This window comes from Lampris incognitus, chromosome 12, assembly GCF_029633865.1.
Source record: "Lampris incognitus isolate fLamInc1 chromosome 12, fLamInc1.hap2, whole genome shotgun sequence".
NCBI classification, from domain to species: Eukaryota; Metazoa; Chordata; class Actinopteri; order Lampriformes; family Lampridae; genus Lampris; species Lampris incognitus.
The window spans coordinates 29709752-29730321 of NC_079222.1; the positions used below are offsets into that span (position 1 = coordinate 29709752).

Below are 20570 nucleotides of genomic sequence, written 5' to 3' on the forward strand. Positions count from 1 at the left end.
ACAATACTTACAGAGATAGCAGATGCATAATATGGATACAACTTGTCAGTGTGCTCTTCCTATCATACTTGAGGTAATCTTTATTTCTGTTACATATATCATCTGTATACACTGAAATTAAAAGCCCCTATTACAAAATCCGATACGCACATCTGTGCTTTACACCCTGTACAAATACACAGCTGAAAACCGTATGGACGGTTAAAACACAACATATTCTGTTAATTTGCTCTTTGTGCGCTCAATATTTGTCAAGATGTAGTAACAATCCACTTTAAAACGAGCAATATATTGTTAACACTTGAAAACCAAACTGCCTGATTTCTGGAATAAACTATATTTCACCTCAAGCCTCTCCTTCATGACTGCTTCGACTTGGGCCGATCTGCATTAGTCAGGAGGCAGGAACATTTATTTGTCGTTTCATTTCATGCTCTTACACACATGAAATGAAACGAAACATGTTTCCCCAGCCCACAGCAGTGCAACACAAAGACAAAACACATATCCAAACTACAACACATTTATCCAAACCACGCAAAAATATACAAAAACACATCCAACATACCCCCCAAAAAGGAATTCACTGTCCAAGAGAGCGAACGCCAGGATGACTGTCGGAACTGCCGGTCCACATGGGCTAGCAGTTAGCTTAGCCTGCCCGCTTCCGCATCCTGTCAGACCACCCTCGGTGTTTCCTGTTCGGGCACAGCTCCAGGCAGGGCCCTGGTCCCTGGGCCCACTGGACGCAGCAGACCAGGCTCCCCCAGCCGATCCAACGCCAGCTCTCCCAGCCATCAAACGAAGACGCAAACTTGGACGCAGACGTGGACAAAGACACTGCATGGACGGTACTGGGTGAGGCCGCTGCAAACGTGATTTCACGCCGCCATCTTCCCACACCGGGAAGGGTGTGGGAAGATTATCATTATATCACTATTACATAGTAAGGGGACATTGTTATCAGAACACAATTTATGTTTTGCACTCCGGGTGTCTGAATCGGTTTCTCAAGTGATTGTGCCGTTACGTTATTGCTGACAGTATTTCCAAATAAAGTCAAAACGACGGACGGTTTGCACGTCAAAGGATTTGTCATCTTATGCTGTTTTCTAGGTGCAGACCAATCTGTACACAAAGCTTGGTATCTGCGAGGTTTCTTCACCATCTGCAAGTAGCCACAAGAAGAAAGTCAGCATGACTAAATATCAATTATTTACGTCAAATGAACAAGTCGTTGAGGCCTGAGGTGTAAACGAGAGCGCCGTAATAAATGTGCTTTCAGTCAAATAGCTGACTGCAGGAATTACAGGCATGCACTTGCACTGGGTAGTGTTACTAGTTAAGTGACATAAAACAATATATAGTACAGACCCTCCTGGTAAGGAATTTGCAAAGGTTAGGGAAATAATATACATAAGACACTTTAGGTGGAAACAAAAGATAATTTGCACAGCCAAGCAAAGAACTGTCAAATAGTATAGTGTTGTCTGAAGACAGTTATTTAGCTATTCATGCAAGGGAACCCCCGGCTGAACTGGTGTGTTTGTGCAGTTCATCGTGTCAGACTGAGCTGAGTACAAATAGACCTTAAAGTTGCAGTGCTTGTAGTGAAAGCATGTGGGATGTTTTTTTAAAAAAAAAACGGAGAGGGCTCGATAAACTGCAGGAACTTTGTACAGTTGCTGACTGCCGTCCAGTTAAAGTCTGTGTAAAATCTGACTCGCGGATCAGGGACCTGTTTTTTTCACACATCTCTGAAAACAGGACGTTCAGTGCTTGCAGCAAGAGGCAACACCCCCTTCCTCAACTCAGCTCAGCTCAGCTCAGCTCTCCTTCCAAGCCATCATCACATATACAAGCTGAAATAAAGTGTTCCAATACACCAGTACTTTGTGAGAAGACTGTATCATTATTTTTGTAGCTCTTACACACGCACGCACACACACACACACACACACACACACACACACACATATATATGTATATATATATATATATATATATGTGTGTGTATATACTATATATGTATATGTGTGTATGTATATATATATATACACACACACACACATATATTTTTATACATATATACATACACACACACGCATATATATATATATATACTCTCATAAATACTTCTCTCTCTTAACAAATAAGCCCCATCAAAATTAGAAATAAATAAAGTCAGATCATGCCAAATAAAAACACAGATGCTATAATGGAACAAGTTTGATCAGAGTAGTGTACAGTGAGTGAGAACTACAGTTAATTTCATTGGAAGTTCTCAAACTTGTGGACGTAAGCATTTTTTTTCAACAAAGAAAACACACACACACACACACACACACACACACACACACACACAAACACACACACACAGAGCGTGTGAGCTTGCTTGCAGTACTTTGGTCCTTCGCAGAAGACGTCCCAGCCAGCCCAGACAGGAGAGCTCTAGAAGATGTCCGGGCACAGGCTCCAGTCCTGTCTCTTTTTGGCCTCCCAGTAACCACCCCTGTAGACAAAGCTGCTCTCCCCTGTCGCGTCATCTGTTCTTCTCTCAAACCACAGAGGCTGGTACCCCTCAATGCGCCGGCCTGGGGTTTCACACATGCACAAATTTCTCAACAACCTCGAGATATTTTCAAAGTATTATTTAGTCTCACTTTACCTTTAACATTTTAAAAAAAATTTTTCCCCTTTTCTCCCCAGTTGTACTCGTCCAATTACCCCACTTTTCCGAGCCGTCCCGGTCACTGCTCCACCCCCTCTACCGATCCGGGGAGGGCTGCAGACTACTACATGCCTCCTCCGATACACGATGAGTCGCCAGCCGCTTCTTTTCACCTGACAGTGAGGAGTTTTGCCAGGGGGACATAGCGCATGGAAGATCCTGCTATCCCCCCAGTGCCCCCCCCCTCTCCGAGCAGGCGCCCCAACTGCCTAGAGGAGGCGCTATTGCAGCGACCAGGACACATACCTACATCCGGCTTCCCACTCGCAGGCACGGCCAATTGTGTCTGTAAAGTTGCCTGACCAAGCCGGAGGCAACACGGGGATTTGAACTGCCGATCCCCATGTTGGTAGGCAACAGAATAGACTGCTATGCTACCCCGATGCCCTTCCCTTTTCATTTTTTAATTTAACACGCTTTTCTCCAAAGTGATTCAATAAACAGTCATATCATAGCCAAGTAGATCATGTTAAGTCCAATTAGCTTAACTTTGCAACAGGAAGCAAATATTTCTAGGCCTTTCTTGTGTGAAATTGGTGCGTCACCAGCCCTGATGGAAGACTTGGCATTCTAAAAAGTAATATAAAGTACCAGTTTCTTCCATTATCATTTCTCTTGTTCCTCTGCAATGTTCTCATTCCTGTACTTGCCTTCTTCCAGGGCCTGGTTAGCTTGTGCCTCCCTCTTCTTCCTCTCCAGCCTTTGCCGCTCTTCTAGACGTTGTTTCTGGCCGTTGGCTTCATCCCATAGACCCGCCTCCATCAGACGCTGGTCTGGTCTCAGCCGACTGTCAGTGGGGGCCACTCCCTCTTCCAGCTCGTTCAGGGTCAGGGCCAGGGAGGAGAAAAAGTGCATGTTTTCCGCATTATCACTAGACGATGGAAGACAAAAGACGCAAAAATGTTAAGACTGAGGTTAAATGAAGAGGGAAGATGAACAGATAAATAAGGAGAAAAATGAAGGAAAATCTACTCTGATTAGAAAGAGAAATGCTCTGTATCGCCGTCTGCAACTACATTGTTACGCTTCAGCAGAAATAAGGTTGTCAAGACAAACTCACGGGAGGGGATATTTTTTCCACAACAGTTTAGGTGGGAGTGTCTGATAAACAGTCTTTTGTTTTCCCTCGGACCCGCCACATCCTTGGCTGCTGTCCACTATTTTGGCACTCTCCATCTTCTCATCCCAGGTTCCTGACAAGATATAGTGTGCTGTACCTTCTCTGTCCTCCACCACACCGGTCACCTAGACAACCCCGGAGAAGAGATGTCTTGACGCATGCTCAATAATCCAGGTAACAGAATCAACTATCCCATGACCCCTAGGTCACTTAGATGAGTGATGAAACGTATCTGTCAATAAACGTTGCATCCAGATGAACTGAGTTCAACCTTCTTTGACCGAGAGAAGAGAGCTGACTGGAAGAAGAGTGTTACCTGTATGCGACCAGTGCACATGCTATTACACTCCTGACAAGAGTGTAACTGGGCATGCTACTATTGGTGGAAGTCATTATAAAAAGACAGCAATGCACTTGTAAAACAGCGTAGGACTGGAACCAGGAAGTCAAAAACGTTTTCATTATGTGCAAGACTGTTCTGTTGAAATGAGTGAGTGACCATTTTAAAGTCAGGATCCAGACCAAATGATAGATCCATTACCCAAAACCAAAACAAAATTGAGCATTTACCATAATGACCATTGTTTTAGGTTATGGTTTACAGTACTGCTAACTTTTGAAGGCTGAAAAGAAACAGCTGACTAACTTTGCGAGGGACGTCTCTGGAAAAGTAGCTGTAGGGGGAGAACTTCAGATGGCAGGTATCCTTGGTAGTATTGTTTACTATTTCAATGTCTCCAGACTATAACAGAAAAACAAAGGGGGGGTAATCACACAGAGATTGAACATATATTCATAACAAATGGACAAATTTGATCGAAATACATTTTAAATTGGATTACGAATACTATTATTTCTCATGCTTATTATGATAGCAACACAGGATTGTTGCAACAAAACCGACTGATTGGGATTTTTTTTTTTTTTTTGAACCATCAAACAGCATCCTCTTAAAGAATTACACAGTAGGCTAAGCTAGGGGAACGTCCCTAAAAGCAAACATATGAAAGAGGAACAAACCTGATCAATCCACAGTTTACCCACAATAATATTATGCACTGTAGACGTGACTTTGCTCCACACGTAGTGATTCCCACTGGAGTGGAACCGCAGGTGAATGCAGCCTACAAAGTGAGATGAAATATACAGTTAATAAATCATCATATCAACAATGAACTGGATGATCATTTAAAATAGAAAATGTGCTTGTATTTTAACAGATATTACGTATATATCTTGCAAAGATATTTTTTGGATGGTAATTTGGTAGGGTCGGTAATGCATGCAAAACACTATGTTTTCTGTTTGCCAGTTATGCCTTGCTTGACTTGCGACTGAAATGGGAAAATATGGGGGGCATCCGGGTAGCATAGTGGCCTATTCCGTTACCTACCAACACAGGGATCACTGGTTCGAATCCCCGTGTTACCTCCGGCTTGGTCGGGCGTCCCCTGCAGACACAATTGGCCGTGTCTGCAGGTGGAAAGCTGGGATGTGGGTACGTGCTGCACTAGCGCCTCCTCTGGTCTGTCGGGGCGCCTGTTCAGGGGGGAGAGGGAACTGGGGGAATAGCGTGACCCTCCCACATGCTACGTCTCCCTGGTGAAACTCCTCACTGTCAGGTGAAGAGAGTGGCTGGCGACTCCACATGTATAGGCATGTGGTAGTCTGCAGCCCTCCCTGCAGGGGCGCAACGAGGGGGGGGTGCATAGGGTGCAATGCACACAGGCACCACATCAGTGGGGGCGCCAAAAGTACAGTGTACAGTAAACAATTTCTGGCTATAGGCCTATTTGTTTTTTAAAAGTTTAATGTTTATAAATATTATTACTTAGATGAGAATTTTGGATTAGAGTATATAGTTACATGTTATATTTTTTGAATTGTATTTTATTTTTTTGCATACGGTCTTTTGGCGCCCCCGCCGATGTGGTGCCTGTGTGCATTGCACCCTCTGCACCCCCTCATTGTGCGCCTGCCTCCCTGGATATGCAGAGGGGGTGCAGCAGCAACCAGGATGGCTCGAAAGTGGGGTGATTGGCCAGATACAATTGGGGAGAAAAAGGGGAAAAAAATCCCCCCCAAGAAAAAGAAATGGTAAAATACCACAAGCCACTTCTGAAAGTAACCTACCATCGCCTGGAGCTTTTTATTTTTTTATTTTTTTAATTTCTCCCCTTATTTCCCCACTAATTGTATCCGGCCAATTATCCCACTTTTCTGAGCTGTCACTGCTCATCACTGCTCGACCCCCTCTGCTGATCCGGTGAGGGCTGCAGACTACCACATGCTTCCTCTGATACATGTGGAGCTGCCAGCTGCTTTTCACCTGACAGAGAGGCGTTTCGCCAGGGGGACATAGTGTGTGGGAGGATCACGCTATTCCCCCAGGTACTCCCCCCTGAACAGGCGCCCAAACCGACCGGAGGAGGTGCTAGTACAGCAACCAGGACACAAACCCACATCCGGCTTCCCACCCGCAGACACGGCCAATTGTGTCTGTAGGGGTGCCCGACCAAGCCGGAGGTAACATGGGGATTCGAACAGGCGATCCCCGTGTTGGTAGGCAACGGAGTAGACCGATACGTTACCCAGACGCCCCCTGGAGCGTCTCTTCTATTTGGAAAATAAAGTTAGCCTGCCGAAAAGTGATAATAGCAAATGAGTTTTTAGAATTCACCAGTGGACAGTAACACAACAGTGACATATCCTGCCCCACCTGTAACTTGTGTTATTATTTTGCCAGCATTAACTGAAGAAAGACAAATTCTGCACTGACGGATATTCTTACCTAGCGGCATAACAGAAATATATTTCCCACGGAACTTGCTGTCAATAGCGATGTCCTGCCACAGGGTCCATCCTCTCTGTGATGTCACATGGTGGGCGGCAGCCGGGGGATGATGACTGACCTGAGAGTGGCGTGGCATCGTTTGGCATCAGTAGCCACAGTATAAACTCCTGCCTTATTTGAATTTTCATTCAAATAATGTCCCTGCATATCTGAGTTTCTTCACATGCTATGTGTTTGCAAGCGAGTCTGTTTGTCAAGAAATGCAAAGTGCAAGCCCTCACACGCGGTCTAACCGCCCATGTGTATGTGTTACAGAGATCTGTTTGGATGTTCACGTGGCGCAGGAGCATATGCATATCTGTGCAAGTATCTGTCTCCTCTCACCTGCTCAGAGATGGAGCGATAACCATACTCCTCCAACCGGTCGAGCTCATAGGTTTCTCCCAAGAGAGGATTGAAGGGTTTGGCTGTACGATGGACAGTGGTGGAGTAGGAGGAGACAGAAAAGGCCGCCACCAGGCACATCTGCTCAAAAGAGGAGTCACAGCGAGCTGCCCAGTCCAGGAGCTCACTGTACTCCAGATCCTCACTCAGTCGCTGCAGCATTGACAACGGCTCATTGAAGTTTACCTGCAGTCACACAGAGAGAGCCTTAAAATACAACAACAGACATACCGCCAACAACAACAGACAGACACTTAAGCAAGCAGACAGCACTTAAAGCATAATGAGGGACTTCTGTAAGTGCAACACAATTGTAATCAACAATCCAAAAAAAAAAAAATTAAACCCCATTCACTCAAAAAAGCTTTGCAATAAAAACAAAAAAACAAAAACAGACTGGATGTGAGTTTTGCTTTTACAGGCATTGGTATCTTGGATAGATCTTTGCCAATGCAGTTCTTCATGATGCTCCACAGGTTGAGGGAGTAATTGGGTTTATCTGGAATGCGGCTGCGTCTCGTTCTTTGTATCTGCATGTGGTTTGAGCCAGAGGAATGCTGGAACAACACAATAACAACACACTCATTGAACAGGTAAGGTAACACAAAAGGCACAGAGAATCTCTTGTTGTTTTCAAGTGGGGCGTGAAATAATCCCATTATTCTTTGTCTTCAGATAGGAAAGAGCTGATTAATCTTAGTGTGTGTGTGTGTGTGTGTGTGTGTGTGAGTGTGTCTGTACATGTAGGGTTTCTGTTGGGGCATGTTTAGAGCTGTTGTTTGGCACACAGAATCACAAAAGGGGATTACATTTAATGTCATCACCAGAGACCTACATTCTCATTGTGGGTCCAGCCGCTGGTCAGTCCTCCACTCATCATACTCTGATTGCTGCCTGAGCGCCTGAGGGAAAGCCACTGACTTTAATAACATTTTCACAGAACCTTAAATGTGTTATGTGTAATTCTACTTGCATTCTGAGCTCTTTATCATTCAGCAGTTGGAATTAAAAAAAAAAAAAAACAAAAAACAACAGATCAAAACAAGAAAGGCAAACAAATCATGCAGAAAGACAGTTTACATAGTACAGCATGCTTGCTGACAGCTGCCATTTACAGATGCTCTTGTTAGATTCTGTTCACTGTGATCCTCACTTCAGTCTCAGGACTACCAAAGGACTGCAAGAGCAAGCCAAGCCTTTCGCGGGGTGATGTGTCAAAAAACAACAAAAACAATTCAACCAGTCCCAATTGTTTCTGAATGCAGATATCTGAGAGATGGGAATGGGGGTGGGGTGGGGGGCTGTGAGTCATTAGCTTTGTTTCAATCAGTACCCTTCATCAACTCCTGCTGATAACCGCTAGTCATTTTCTGCTTCAGGGAGGCTGATATTACACAGCACCTTTATAGGTTTAACTCTTCTTCAGCTCTTTTGGGTGATTCGGTGTACACACAGGTAAACATAAATTCTCACCTGTGCTGTATGTGGTCATTAGCAGTCACAGTTATGAATGCAGGGGAGTCCTCCATGGCATCGAAGAACTCTGCATCCTCATTGTCATCACTGGCATCCCCCTCCTGACCTCTCTCCACTCCTACTGTAACAAACAAATGAGAAGGTTTGGATGATTGTTTGTGTTAAAACGACGCTAAAGTGGGCATCCGGGTGGTGTAGCGGTCTATTGCATTGACTACCAACACGGGGATCGCTGGTTCGGGATCCCCGTATCTCCGGCTCGGATGGCGCAGACACAAATGGCTGTGTCTTTGGGTCGGAAGTCGGATGTGGGTATGTGTTCCGATTGCTGCACTAGCGCCTCTTCTGGTCGGTCGATGTGCCTTTTCAGGTGGGGGGGGGGAACTGGGGGGAATAGCGTAATCCTCCCACGTGCTAAACTTCCCTCTCAGTGACATGACAGTGAGGAGTTTCGCCAGGTTTCCCCTGGTGAAACGCCTCACTGTCAGGAGAAAAGAAGTGGCTGGCGACTCCACGTGTATCGGAGGAGGCATGTGGTAGTCTGCAGCCCTTCACGGATCGGCTTTTAGAGATGGAGGAGAATGAATGACAGACAAAGAAATATGGGAGGATGAGCGAGATGGTTCTTACCTGTGTGCGTGGTGGGGTTTTCCCTCCAAGCTCTCTCTAGGCTGTTGTGCTGTTTGGCTAGTTGTTCAATGGTTTCCTCCAGATGGTGACGTTGTTCTCGTTCATACTGCAGGGACTTCTGCCACCTCCGACTGTGTGTTTCTGCTACATCCAAAAAGTCACGGCAAGCCTGAGGTATGAATACATTAGGGCTGTCAGTCTTCCTATATAATCAAATTTCTGTGCATTATTATTTTTAATATTTGAATATATTCAAAATTTTTAAAGCTCTAATTTAGCCTATTACAGGCTTATGTCAATGTCTACAGTATCAGAATGTGGTTATTAAGTACATTCTGTCCACTAGAGGGCATTCCAACTACTCAAAATGTCTAGAAAGACGAACGAACTCTCAGAAAGTCCAGGTCAAGTCCAGGTTTGAATAAAAGCTATTTATCATCTTTCTCAGGGCTAAGAAACACCCCTACTCCCCCAGATATTTAGGAGACTGCGAGAGATGTCCTAAGTGGTTAGGAGTTGCCAGTAGAAGAATGAGACTGAGGAGACAATTTTCTCGTCTCAAATGGTCAGGACTGGTGGTCGCCGTTATGTCCTCTCTTTTCGCCATTTCTGTGATAGTGACGTTAATGGTATTGTGATTCAGACTCAAACTTTATTGTTCATGACACGTCAAAAGCATTTCACATGGGTAGGCAGGCGAGAAGAGCGAGATTCGCTAACATTAGCCAACACATATATATATATATATTTAAAAAAACATTTTTTTACACATTCGAATGGCAATCCTAGCATTCAAATAGTATTACTATTTTTAATATTCAAAATATATTCGAATATAGAAATTCGTTCCAACAGCCCTAGAATACATATAAAAAAAGATCAATTTAGTGCCTACACGTTTCCTTGTCTGGTAAAATGATGTGACAGTCTAACAAAATCTCAAAGTATAACATCTGGATTTGTTCCAGTTTATCAGTCTCTACATCACAGTGAATAGCACTGTAGTCGAAAGAGTAGTCAAGTGGAAGTCATTGTGCAAACTCACATTTATCATAGCATTGGAGGTGATGCGAAAGAGGGTGGCGCGCTCGTTGACAGCCTTCAGTTTGTCTGTGCCGTCTGTGGAGCCCCTTAGCTCCTCGAGCTCGCTAAGGGAGCGCTGGAGAGCCGCACCGTGTTTGCCTATCAGCTCGTTGCAGGTGCTCAGGTCATCTAGTTTGCTAGCTAGAGTCTTGAGCACCCCCTGGGTCAGGGCACGGTCCTCCTGGGGTACAGGACCCTCATCTCCTGAATCATCTAACCGCAAAAGTGGAGGAGTGAAAAAGGTCATCAGACATTGGACGTACATTTGTCAATCGTGCAACCTACTGAGTCATACATACAAAAATTATGAATAACATTCTTTTTTTGGGGGGGGGGTTCCCCCCCTTTTCTCCCCAATTGTATCCAGCCAATTACCCCACTCTTCCGAGCCGCTGCTCCACCTCCTCTGCTGATCCGGGGAGGGCAGCAGACTACCACGTCTCCTCTGATACATATGGTGTCGCCAGCTGCTTCTTTTCACCTGACAGTGAGGAGTTTCACCAGAGGGACGTAGCGTGTGGGAGGATCACGGTATCCCCCCCCAGTTCCCCCTCTCCCCCAAACAGGCACCCCGGCCGACCAGAGGAGGTGCTAGTGCAGTGACCAAGACACATACCCACATCCAGCTTCCCATCCGCAGACACGGCCAATTGTGTCTGTAGGGGTGCCCGACCAAGCCTGAGGTAACACGGGGATTCGAACCGGCGATCCCCAAGTTGGTAGGCAACGGAATAGACTGCTACACTACCCGGACGGCCCATATGAATAACATTCTTATATAAGTCAAGGCCAACACCGTCTCAATTTTTTTCTGTTCATGCATTATATTTGCAATTGAAGAGTTATACGCCAAACTGGGTAAGAGTATGTGAATGGTGTGGGAGCAACATCGCTCCTTGCACCCTGATCCCCCAACTCCCTCCTCTACACTGGCAGAAAACTGTGAATGAACACCGTTGCCTTGGAAACATCGGCCCGTGCGACTTAGAGGCTAGGTTATTTTTAGCAGCAGTGGAAAAAAGAAAAGATGCAGGGCTATACTGTCTCCTTCCCTTTCTCTCCAGCGCTGACATGAAATTAGTCTCAGGCATTTGAATGGAAGTGCAGTGAGACTGGCCAAATAGGCGGCAGAAAAGAAAGTCTCTCGAACAGATTACTGCATCGACTCGAGATGCCCTAACAGAGTAGAGGGAGCATGACAAGTGAGGGAGGATGTAGCACAAACAAGAGTTACCCTGAGGTGACCTCCAAAAGAACGTGAATAGCAGCTTTAAAGATCCCCACAATGACCCAAACCATCCAAAATATAAATAATTTTGTAAAAATGATCAATTTCATATCACAAAAAAAACAATTCCGAGCAGATTTTAATCAGTCGTAGCTGTTGTTTGATGGAGAAGACCTGGCCAAGATGGCTGAATCTAGGCCAAGAGCAGGGGGGATAGACTTCCATGCTGCATTAAAGCAAAAAAACAATCAAGACAAAAAGCAAACTGGATAAGCAAACTCTCACGAGTACAAGATTAAAAGAAGAGCGAGGGCTCCTTAAGGCATCTGGGATGTTTTTGTGACCCAAATACAGCAGAGAAAAAAAAAACCCATCTTGACTCATAGCTAGTGTGAGTGCGATATACATGTGTGGTATTGACTGGCGTGAGTGCTGCACTGAGACCTGGGTCCAGTGACAATGAAGCATAGAGGATCTTATACCGAGCTTAACTGAGAAACTCTCACTTTGAGCCTCACTCACAAAGTGATTCATCAGCGAATCATTAGAAAACACCCACATGTGATGAAGGGCGCCCTGGTTTGATGAAAGGGAAACAGAAAAGCTGGAAAAAGAAACTGAGAGTGAAGAAAAAATAGGAGTGATGTGATGGCCCGGGGCCCTGCGGTGGCCTGGTGGCCTGTCCAGAGTGTCTCCCCGCCTGCTGCCCAATGACTGCTGGGATAGGCTCCAGCATCTCTGCGACCCTTAGAGCAGGATAAGTGGTTTGGATAATGGCTGGATGAATGGAAAAAATAGGAAAGATTAAAAAAAAGGGAAAAAAAGGTTTCAAAACACAAATGAAGTGATAAAATTGCATGTTTCAACAGGAGGCTTGATGCAGCATGGCTTCTGCTAACTGCATCCCCAACCGAAATGTATTTGTATTCACAATTAAAGGATTGCCTTCTACAGTAGGCACAATGTGTATTCAGGCAGGTTATTATAGAGACAGCTTTCTGTTTAGCCTATTGGCTCTAACGGAAAATGCCATTATTGCACAATTTAGAACCACTGATAGGAGAACCATCCACTACTTTCTGAACTCTAAAATGACTTGAGCAATAAAACAAGCCTATGCAAAACCCTGCAACTGGGCTCACACCTTTAACTCTTCATTTGTCCTAATTTTAATCACCACTAGTGTTGAGTAAGGCAAAACATATTGCTGTGTATATAAACAGGAAATTAGATATTGAGAGTTGCACATTTTACATAATGCACAGGCACTCTGTTTAGCTATAGCACTATAACTGGAATTATTGAGAATTAATAGATTCATCCAATTCAGGTCAAATTATTTAGACACTATTAAAAGTACCGCTCTTTCATGTATGCATCCAATAGGTGGGCCATATTGTCCAAAATCTGAGGGAAAAAAAAAGATCTACCCTCACCTAAGTCATTAGCATGGCTGCAAGGCTGACCCCAGTACCCATATGAGACAGCGTGATAAAATTATTACAGCAAAACAGCAGGCAGCAGAAAAATATTTGATCTAGCCTACATAATGCCTTGTTTGTTTGTTTGTTTTCAGTCATTTTGTAAGATATGTTCTCCTTTTGCTCGACAAAAAGCTGCTGCAGTTCTGTCACCAAAGACATCCCATCACAACTGCAAAGACAAGTTAAAGGTCACTTCTTCAGTCAATTAACTCAGAGTAAGCAGACAGTAATAACTACAGCAATTCCACACAAAAAAAAACAAAAATACAAATTCAAACATCCCTATAGCATCTTATTTGTTTTTTCCTTTGCATAATAAGATGGATTACTTACAACGTGACACTTGCTAATAAGGCTACACTCACCTCTCGTCCTGAGAATGTAGGCGGAGATATAGGTTTCCAGTACAAATATTTCTTCTTCTCACTCTACTGTTTTTCTCCCTCTACCCTGCCTGCTACCAGAATGGAGGGAGGAGTCTAGTCTAAGCGAAGGTCATTTCATTCAGCTCTCGCTGTCGTCATACTGAGAGGAAAGAGGGAGGGAAAGGAGTGAGGATGCTAATGTGCGTGCGTAAGAGAGAGAGAGAGAGAGACAGAGACAGAGAGACAGACAGACAGACAGACAGACAGTGAGAGACAGAGAGTGAGAGAGAGACAGACAGACAGACAGACAGTGAGAGACAGAGAGTGAGAGAGAGAGAGAATACTCCACTGTATACACTGTATACCTTGTTCCACCTGTGCTTCTTTTTTGAAAATATTCCCTCATGCAGACCCTGCAGAATCAAGATAAGGTGTGCGCAAGTCTAGGAACTAAAAATAGCGACAAAGCCAAGACAGAATGTGCCAGTATGGACTGCAATCACGATTCCTTTACCCATAAATGGGGATTACTTTGAACACCAGTTAGTACTTTGCAAAAAAAAATAAAAAAAAAAATAGGAATGCTATAATAAGAAGGCCTAAAAGCACGCTTACACTTCTTCTATTCTCAACTACACTTCCATGTCCTCCGCCTTTGAAGGCGCAGCTGCTGACCCAGTGTCTTGAAGGGAGACAGATGGAGACATATCTTCAAGTTGATCCAGCCTTCCATTATCCAAACCGCTTATCCTGCTCTCAGAGTCGCGGGGATGCTGGAGCCTATCCCAGCAGTCATTGGATGGCAGGTGGGGAGACACCCTGGACAGGCTGTCAGGCCATCAGTGGGCCGACACACACACACACACACACACACACACACACACACACACACACACACACACACACACACACACACACACACACACACACACACACACACACACACACACCTAGGGACAATTTAGTAAGTCAGATTCACCTGACCTACGTGTCTTTGGACTGTGGGAGGAAACCGGAGCACCCGGAGGAAACCCACGCAGACACGGGGAGAACATGCAAACTCCACACAGAAGACGACCCGGGGACGACCCCTAAGGTTGGACTACCGCGGGGCTCAAACCCAGGACCTTCTTGCTGTGAGGCGATCACGCTAACCACTGCGCCACTGTGGTGCCCCTTCAAGTCGGTAAGACTTCAAAACAACTCTGTGTCCAAACTGGAGTGACTCAATGTCTCTCCTTAAGCAAGCAGGTGACCCACAAAAAATCTGGGGTCTATCACAGACCCACGTTCAAAGCTCAGTTTCCATCTTGCTTTCCACCCAAATTTATTCTTCTCTCAAAAATGTGTAAACACCATTTTGATGACTTCAGTTGGCTATTCCTTTCCAGTATATTAGACAACACTGTCCTCTTGTGGCCTATTACTCACATTAACTTAAGTCCTCTACTGGATGGTGAAAACAGTGCTCGTCTTTTATAACCTTGAAGGTGAGACAACTATATAAAACTCTCTACAATGACATGTCACCAAATAAAATAAACTTGATGAATTTATTCATCAATAATAATTCTAAAATGTATCTGAATGGTTCTGAAATACTGTGGTTATGGCAGCCTTGAACTTGTGCAACCATTCAAATGGACATGTATATCTTATGCAGGAGGCGTGATCTGAAAGGGACTGGAGACTGCAAGGTGGTGACAGGGGAGAACTCAGCTAGGCAGCATTGGATGGTGCTTTGTCAGATGACTTTGAAGATCAAGAAGAAGAAGAGTGAAGGCAGAGCCAAGGATGAAATGGTGGAAGTTGAAGAAGGAAGAGTGTTGTGTGGAGTTCAGGGAGGAGTTAAGACAGGCACTGGGTGGTAGTGAAGAGTTGCCGGATGGCTGGCCAACCACTGCAGATATAGTGAGGGAGACAGCTAGGAAGGTGTCATCTGGACCGAGGAAGGAAGACAAGGAGGCGAGCCCTGGTGGTAGAATGAGGACGTACAGGAAAGAATACGGAGGAAGAGGTTGGCAAAGAAGTGGGATAGTCGGAGAGATGAATAAAGACAGGAGTACAAGGAGATGCGGTGTAAGGTGAAGAGAGAGGTGGTGAAGGCAAAGGTAAAGGCGTATGGCAAGTTATATGAGAGATTGGACACCAAGGAAGGAAAAAAGGACTTGTACCGATTGGCTAGACAGAGGGACTGAGCTGAGAAGGATGTGCAGTAGGTTAAGGTGATGAAGGATAGAGATGGAAATGTGCTGAAAAGTGAGGAGAGTGTGTTGAGAAGGTGACGGGAATAATTTGAGGGGCTGATGAATGAGGAACATTAGAGGGAGAGAGAGAGGGTTGGGTGATGTGGGGATAGTGAATCAGGAAGTGTGGTGGATTAGCAAGGATGAAGTGAGGGCAGCTATGAAGAAGATGAAGAGTGGAAAGGCGGTCGGTCCAGATGACAAACCCGTGGAGGCATGGAGGTGTTTAGGAGAGATGGCAGTGGAGTTTTTAACTAGATTGTTTAACACAATCTTGGAAAGTGAAAGGATGCCTGAGGAGTGGAGAAGAAGCATACTGGTACCGATTTTCAAGAGAAAAGTGATGTGCAGAACTGTAGCAACTACAGAGGTATAAAGTTGATCAGCCACAGCATGAAGATATGGGAAAGAGTAATAGAAGATAGGCTAAGAGGAGAGGTGATGATTAGCGAGCAGCAGTGGCATGAAGAGCACCACAGATGTGATGTTTGCTTTGAGAATGTTGATTGAGAAATACAGAGAAGGTCAGAAGGAGTTACATTGTGTGTTTGTGGATTTAGAGAAAGCATATGACAGGGTGTCGACAGAGGAGGTGTGGTATTGTATGAGGAAGTCGGGAGTGGCAGAGAGGTATGTAGGAGTGATGCAGGATATGTATGAGGGCAGTGTGACCGTGGTGAGGTGTGTGTTTGGAATGACAGATGGGTTCAAGGTGGAGGTTGGATTACATCGGGGATCGGCTCTGAGCCCTTTCTTGTTTGCAATGGTGATGGACAGGTTGACGGACAAGATCAGACAGGAGTCTCCTTGGACTATGATGTTTGCGGATGACATTGTGATCTGTAGCGAGAGTAGGGTGCAGGTTGCGGAGAGCCTGGAGAGGTGGAGGTATGCACTGGAGAGAAGGGGAATGAAAGCCAGTAGGAGCAAGACGGAATACATATGTGTGAATGAGAGGGAGGACAGCGGAATGGTGAGGATGCAAGGAGTAGAGGTGGTGAAGGTATATGACTTTAAATACTTGGAGTCAACTGTTCAAAGTAATGGGGACTGCAGAAGAGCGGTGAAGAAGAGCATGCAGGCAGGGTGGAGTGGGTGGAGAAGAGTGTCAAGAGTGATTTGTGACAGAAGGGTACCAGCAAGACTTAAAGGGAAGGTTTACAAGACAGTAGTGAGACCAGCTATGTTATATGGTTTGGAGACAGTGGCACTGACCAAAAAACAGGAGGCAGAGATGGAGGTGGCAGAGTTGAAGATGCTAAGATTTTGATTGGGAGTGATGAAGAAGGACAGGATTAGGAATGAGTATATTAGAGGGGTAGCTCAGGTTAGACGGTTTGGAGACAAATCAAGCGAGGCAAGATTGAGATGGTTTGGACATGTGCAGAGGAGAGATGCTGGGTGTATTGGGAGAAGGATGCTGAAGATGGAGCTGCCAGGGAAGAGGAAAAGAGGAGGCCAAAGAGGAGGTTTATGGATGTGGTGAGGTCGGTTATGCAGGTGGTTGGCGTTCAGAGGACAGAAAGAGATGGAAACAGATGATCCGCTGTGGCAACCCTTTAAAATAAGGGTGGATGAATACATTTCAGGCATATCATACAAAATCCAAATAAACATTTTTGTTTTGAGCTGATTTCCTTCATCACACCTGTTTTATGTTTGATTTGTGTTGATTTGTGAACTGTAGATCTTGTGTTGATTTTAATATAGACAGAAGCTACAAAAAATTTTGTCAAAAGGATGTTAATCGATTATTTAACTGGTTAGACTTCAACAGAGAAGACCAATGACTATAAGCTGCTCAGCTTTGACCACCACTTTAACTCCAGGCTAAAGAGGCATGGTGGTGATACGATCACTGATCAGCCTTATCTTGTCCACCACATGCTTCAAGCTCTGTCCCTGAGGAAGTGGTGCCAGGAAGTAGAAACTAAATCAACCAAACATAAGAATAGCTTCTTCCCACAACTGGTGGCAACCCTGGAAGACTGATAAACACTAAATTAAGAAAAAAAAAAAACTCTTCTCTGCAATTTTCTGCATTTGTGTAGCAGAGCTAAAATCAGTAATATTTTTTCCAAGAGTCAATTTTTTCAGTATATCACATGTCCACAACTACAACTATTAGTTACTACAAAGAAATAATTAAATGTACCTTGTCTGGTTCATGCCGCTGTTGTTCCTCTTATCATTTAAGACAATGTGGGCATCTTAACACATAGCCCATCTGCATAGCTCTTATGCAGCCATCATCCCTTACCACTGTTATGGTATAAATAGGGCAGAGCAACCGTCATGTTTTTCAAACATGAGCGCAGGTGTGGAAAAAAAGCCCTTCACATCCTAACACACCATCTGTGACAAGTACAATTTGGACAGTGTAGGGGTACACGCATGCTGTGTTACCCGAGTGATGCATCAATTGAGTCGCGTTGGCCTTAGCCTGCTGCAGGGCAGAGACCCAGCGCTGACATTCTCCCTCCGAGGTGGCCTTCAGGTGGTAGCTCCGTCCTCCACTCGTCAACACCAAGTGGCAAGTGTCCCCAACCTCAATGTGGGCCGTGACCATTGGAATTGTGCCGCGGCAAGTGTGTGCCATCTCTGCTTGAGTCCTACAGAACACAAACATAGCAGGGGGCAATGAGCTGGGATACATCAAGAATAGGGCGATGCCACTAAATCAGGGGCAAAGGTTAAAAAAACCTAACTTATATAAAGGCTGTTTGATATTTCATACGACACAAGCCTCCGAAGTGAGGCGTGGTTTTACAGATGGCATGAGTTTGTTTAATAGCAAACACAGGGCACAGATACATATAGATTTGGTTTGTTGCGCCTACATAGATCCTGTTTGCCCACAAGGGAGAAAATAGAGATTAAGTAGAACTGATCCAACGACTCATCCGTGCCGTCAGAGAGCCCTGGGAGATGCCGTGTGAAGAGTCTCAAAAGCTAACCTACCTAATTAACATTAACTACTAATAACCATTACTTTGCCTAATATAAGTTATTACCAGCTGAGGTTGAAAAAAAAGGGATGAAGGCTGTGGGCTGACAATCTGAGCAAGTTAAGCCCCTTCGCTCGCTAAACCTGGTTTAGATATCAGTTTGCCAGGCGAACACCTGCAACTCCGCGCGACCGTTCGCAGTAATGGCTGAAGAAGTTGCTCCACCTGTAATACGACAGCAGGCCGTTACTGAGGACAAACCATCGCCGCTGGTAGCCCTTCAGGTAGTTGGTCCATTTGAAAAGCCAGCCTTTGTGGGTATCCAAGCCGGGCAGCTGGACCCCTGAGAGAGTTGGGGAGGGCAAACTCTTCACCAGTTCGTTCATCTGCCCCGCTGTCAGCGACACCGCGACCCGATGCAGATGTTGAGTCAGTCGCCGCTGCAAGCTAGCTGCTGCGGCGCGTCCGGACGGACGGAGGCTAGGCGGGACACCGCTAGCCACCGGCGCTGTTGTGGGAATCAATGAAATGCGGTAAATCGCAAACCCCCCCCCCCCGACTTCTTATGCTCAGCGTCCAAACGGGAGAGCCGGAGACACCACGTAGGTTTCAGGGTACGGCGGATGGTAACCGCGCCGTCAACAGAGGAGGCAGGCGCACGCAGACTTGAAGGCGTTTACAGCGCAGCGTTGTTGATATGAAGATGGGAAAGGCGCAATGACGCGCACACATTTTTTTTTATTTTTTATTTTTTTTACCGGACTAAAGTCGCCGACATCGTACTCACAGCCAACATTAACGTCGCGTATCAGCCGCTGGTCGGTCTGAGCATAACCGCGACAGCGGTCAATCCCCCCCAAACGCAGCAGCTCAGGCAAAACCCACGCAACCGCAAACCTGAGACCACGGCCACAGGAGATACAGGAGACGTCCGCTCCATCTTTAAATGCAGGATGACGTCAGAGCCCGAGGAGGTCCGCGAGTCTTTTTTTTTTTTTTTTTTTTTACTCTGTCGTCCAATCACACGTTTATCCACGAACGGGGTAGAGTTTGTATTTGGCGACCTGACGAAGGTGGGCGGTGACCCGTAAGATCACTGACGCTTTCACCGACACAGCCGGTCTGCGCTGTCGGCGGTGTTTAGCCACTTCAGGCAACGATGCGGCACCGATGGCCTGTACTTCTTCGGGCCCTGACAAAATGGACGTGAGTCTGAAGTGGCCCACATGTAGAATAGCAAATATGGCCCAAATATGCCAAATCAAATGTGGACCTTTTTTTTTGGTAAAGATGCTCTGAAATCTGGATGTGACCCTGAAGTGGCCCGTGTGGTAAAAGGTGAATATGGCCCAAATATCACAAAACAAATATGGGCCACCTTCGGAAAATATGTGGCACAATGCGGCATTACTATGGCTTGGTTCTGGCCCAGATCTGGCAGACAGGAGCGGACCGCCCAAGTGCCATCATTCCACGCGGTATGTGGGCCGGATGGAAGTGTGGGACGGGTCCGGGCCACAGCACGTTTGCTATCTGGGATGGAAACGACGTCAAAGGAGATCCCCTTTATAACAAGACGAAGGTCAAACAGATTGTTTTTCACCACCGCCCTAAAATATATTTGATCGTACGCCATTTAAAATATGTAACTGTACGAGACTGAATGTTCTTGGCAAGGCAAGGCAAGTTTATTTATATAGCACAATTCATAATCAAAGGCAATTCAGGGTGATTTACATAAGGACATAAAAGACATTAAAAAGAGAAACAACAAGATAAAAAGACGAAAAAAAGAGAAATTAAAAAGAGAAATTGCGAAAAAGAGACGTTAAAGGATGATAAAAATACAACAACCAATAATCTTAGAGGCATCCTTTTTGTGTGGATGGCTGTATGCATTATTTCTGACAGTGTTTCTCTCACAAAAACAAAATGTGGCACTGCTAAAACTACAGTTAGCTGTTGTCGAGTTTACTTGGGAAACAACAACAGCTGCAACACAAGAATTTAGATATATTTTT

General features: G+C 45.2%; 1 protein-coding gene across 1 annotated transcript; it reads right to left on the reverse strand.

Annotated features, from left to right (window-relative positions):
* Nucleotides 1-51: 51 nt before the first annotated feature.
* osbp2a (oxysterol binding protein 2a) lies at nucleotides 52-18935 on the reverse strand. The gene is made up of 15 exons (XM_056290812.1): nucleotides 18775-18935; nucleotides 18008-18213; nucleotides 10241-10491; nucleotides 9196-9364; nucleotides 8563-8686; nucleotides 7925-7991; nucleotides 7509-7646; nucleotides 7030-7275; nucleotides 6643-6763; nucleotides 4872-4975; nucleotides 4498-4593; nucleotides 3792-3976; nucleotides 3382-3602; nucleotides 2405-2594; nucleotides 52-1168 (listed from the first exon to the last, which is right to left on the reverse strand). Exons 1-14 carry the CDS (start codon nucleotides 18933-18935, stop codon nucleotides 2452-2454), a joined length of 2232 nt encoding a protein of 743 aa, XP_056146787.1. The 3' UTR covers nucleotides 52-1168; nucleotides 2405-2451.
* Between the last annotated feature and the right edge of the window lie 1635 nt (nucleotides 18936-20570).

Excerpts from the sequence above, each read along its gene's own strand:
- osbp2a (XM_056290812.1), bottom strand. The coding sequence starts at position 18,935 with ATGAACGAACTGGTGAAGAGTTTGCCCTCCCCAACTCTCTCAGGGGTC. Across the intron at positions 9,365-10,240 it reads CCTCCAATGCTATGATAAAT|GCTTGCCGTGACTTTTTGGA; the intron begins GTGAGTTTGCAC and ends TTCATACCTCAG. Across the intron at positions 3,977-4,497 it reads CCAGAGACGTCCCTCGCAAA|GTGACCGGTGTGGTGGAGGA; the intron begins GTTAGTCAGCTG and ends GGGGTTGTCTAG.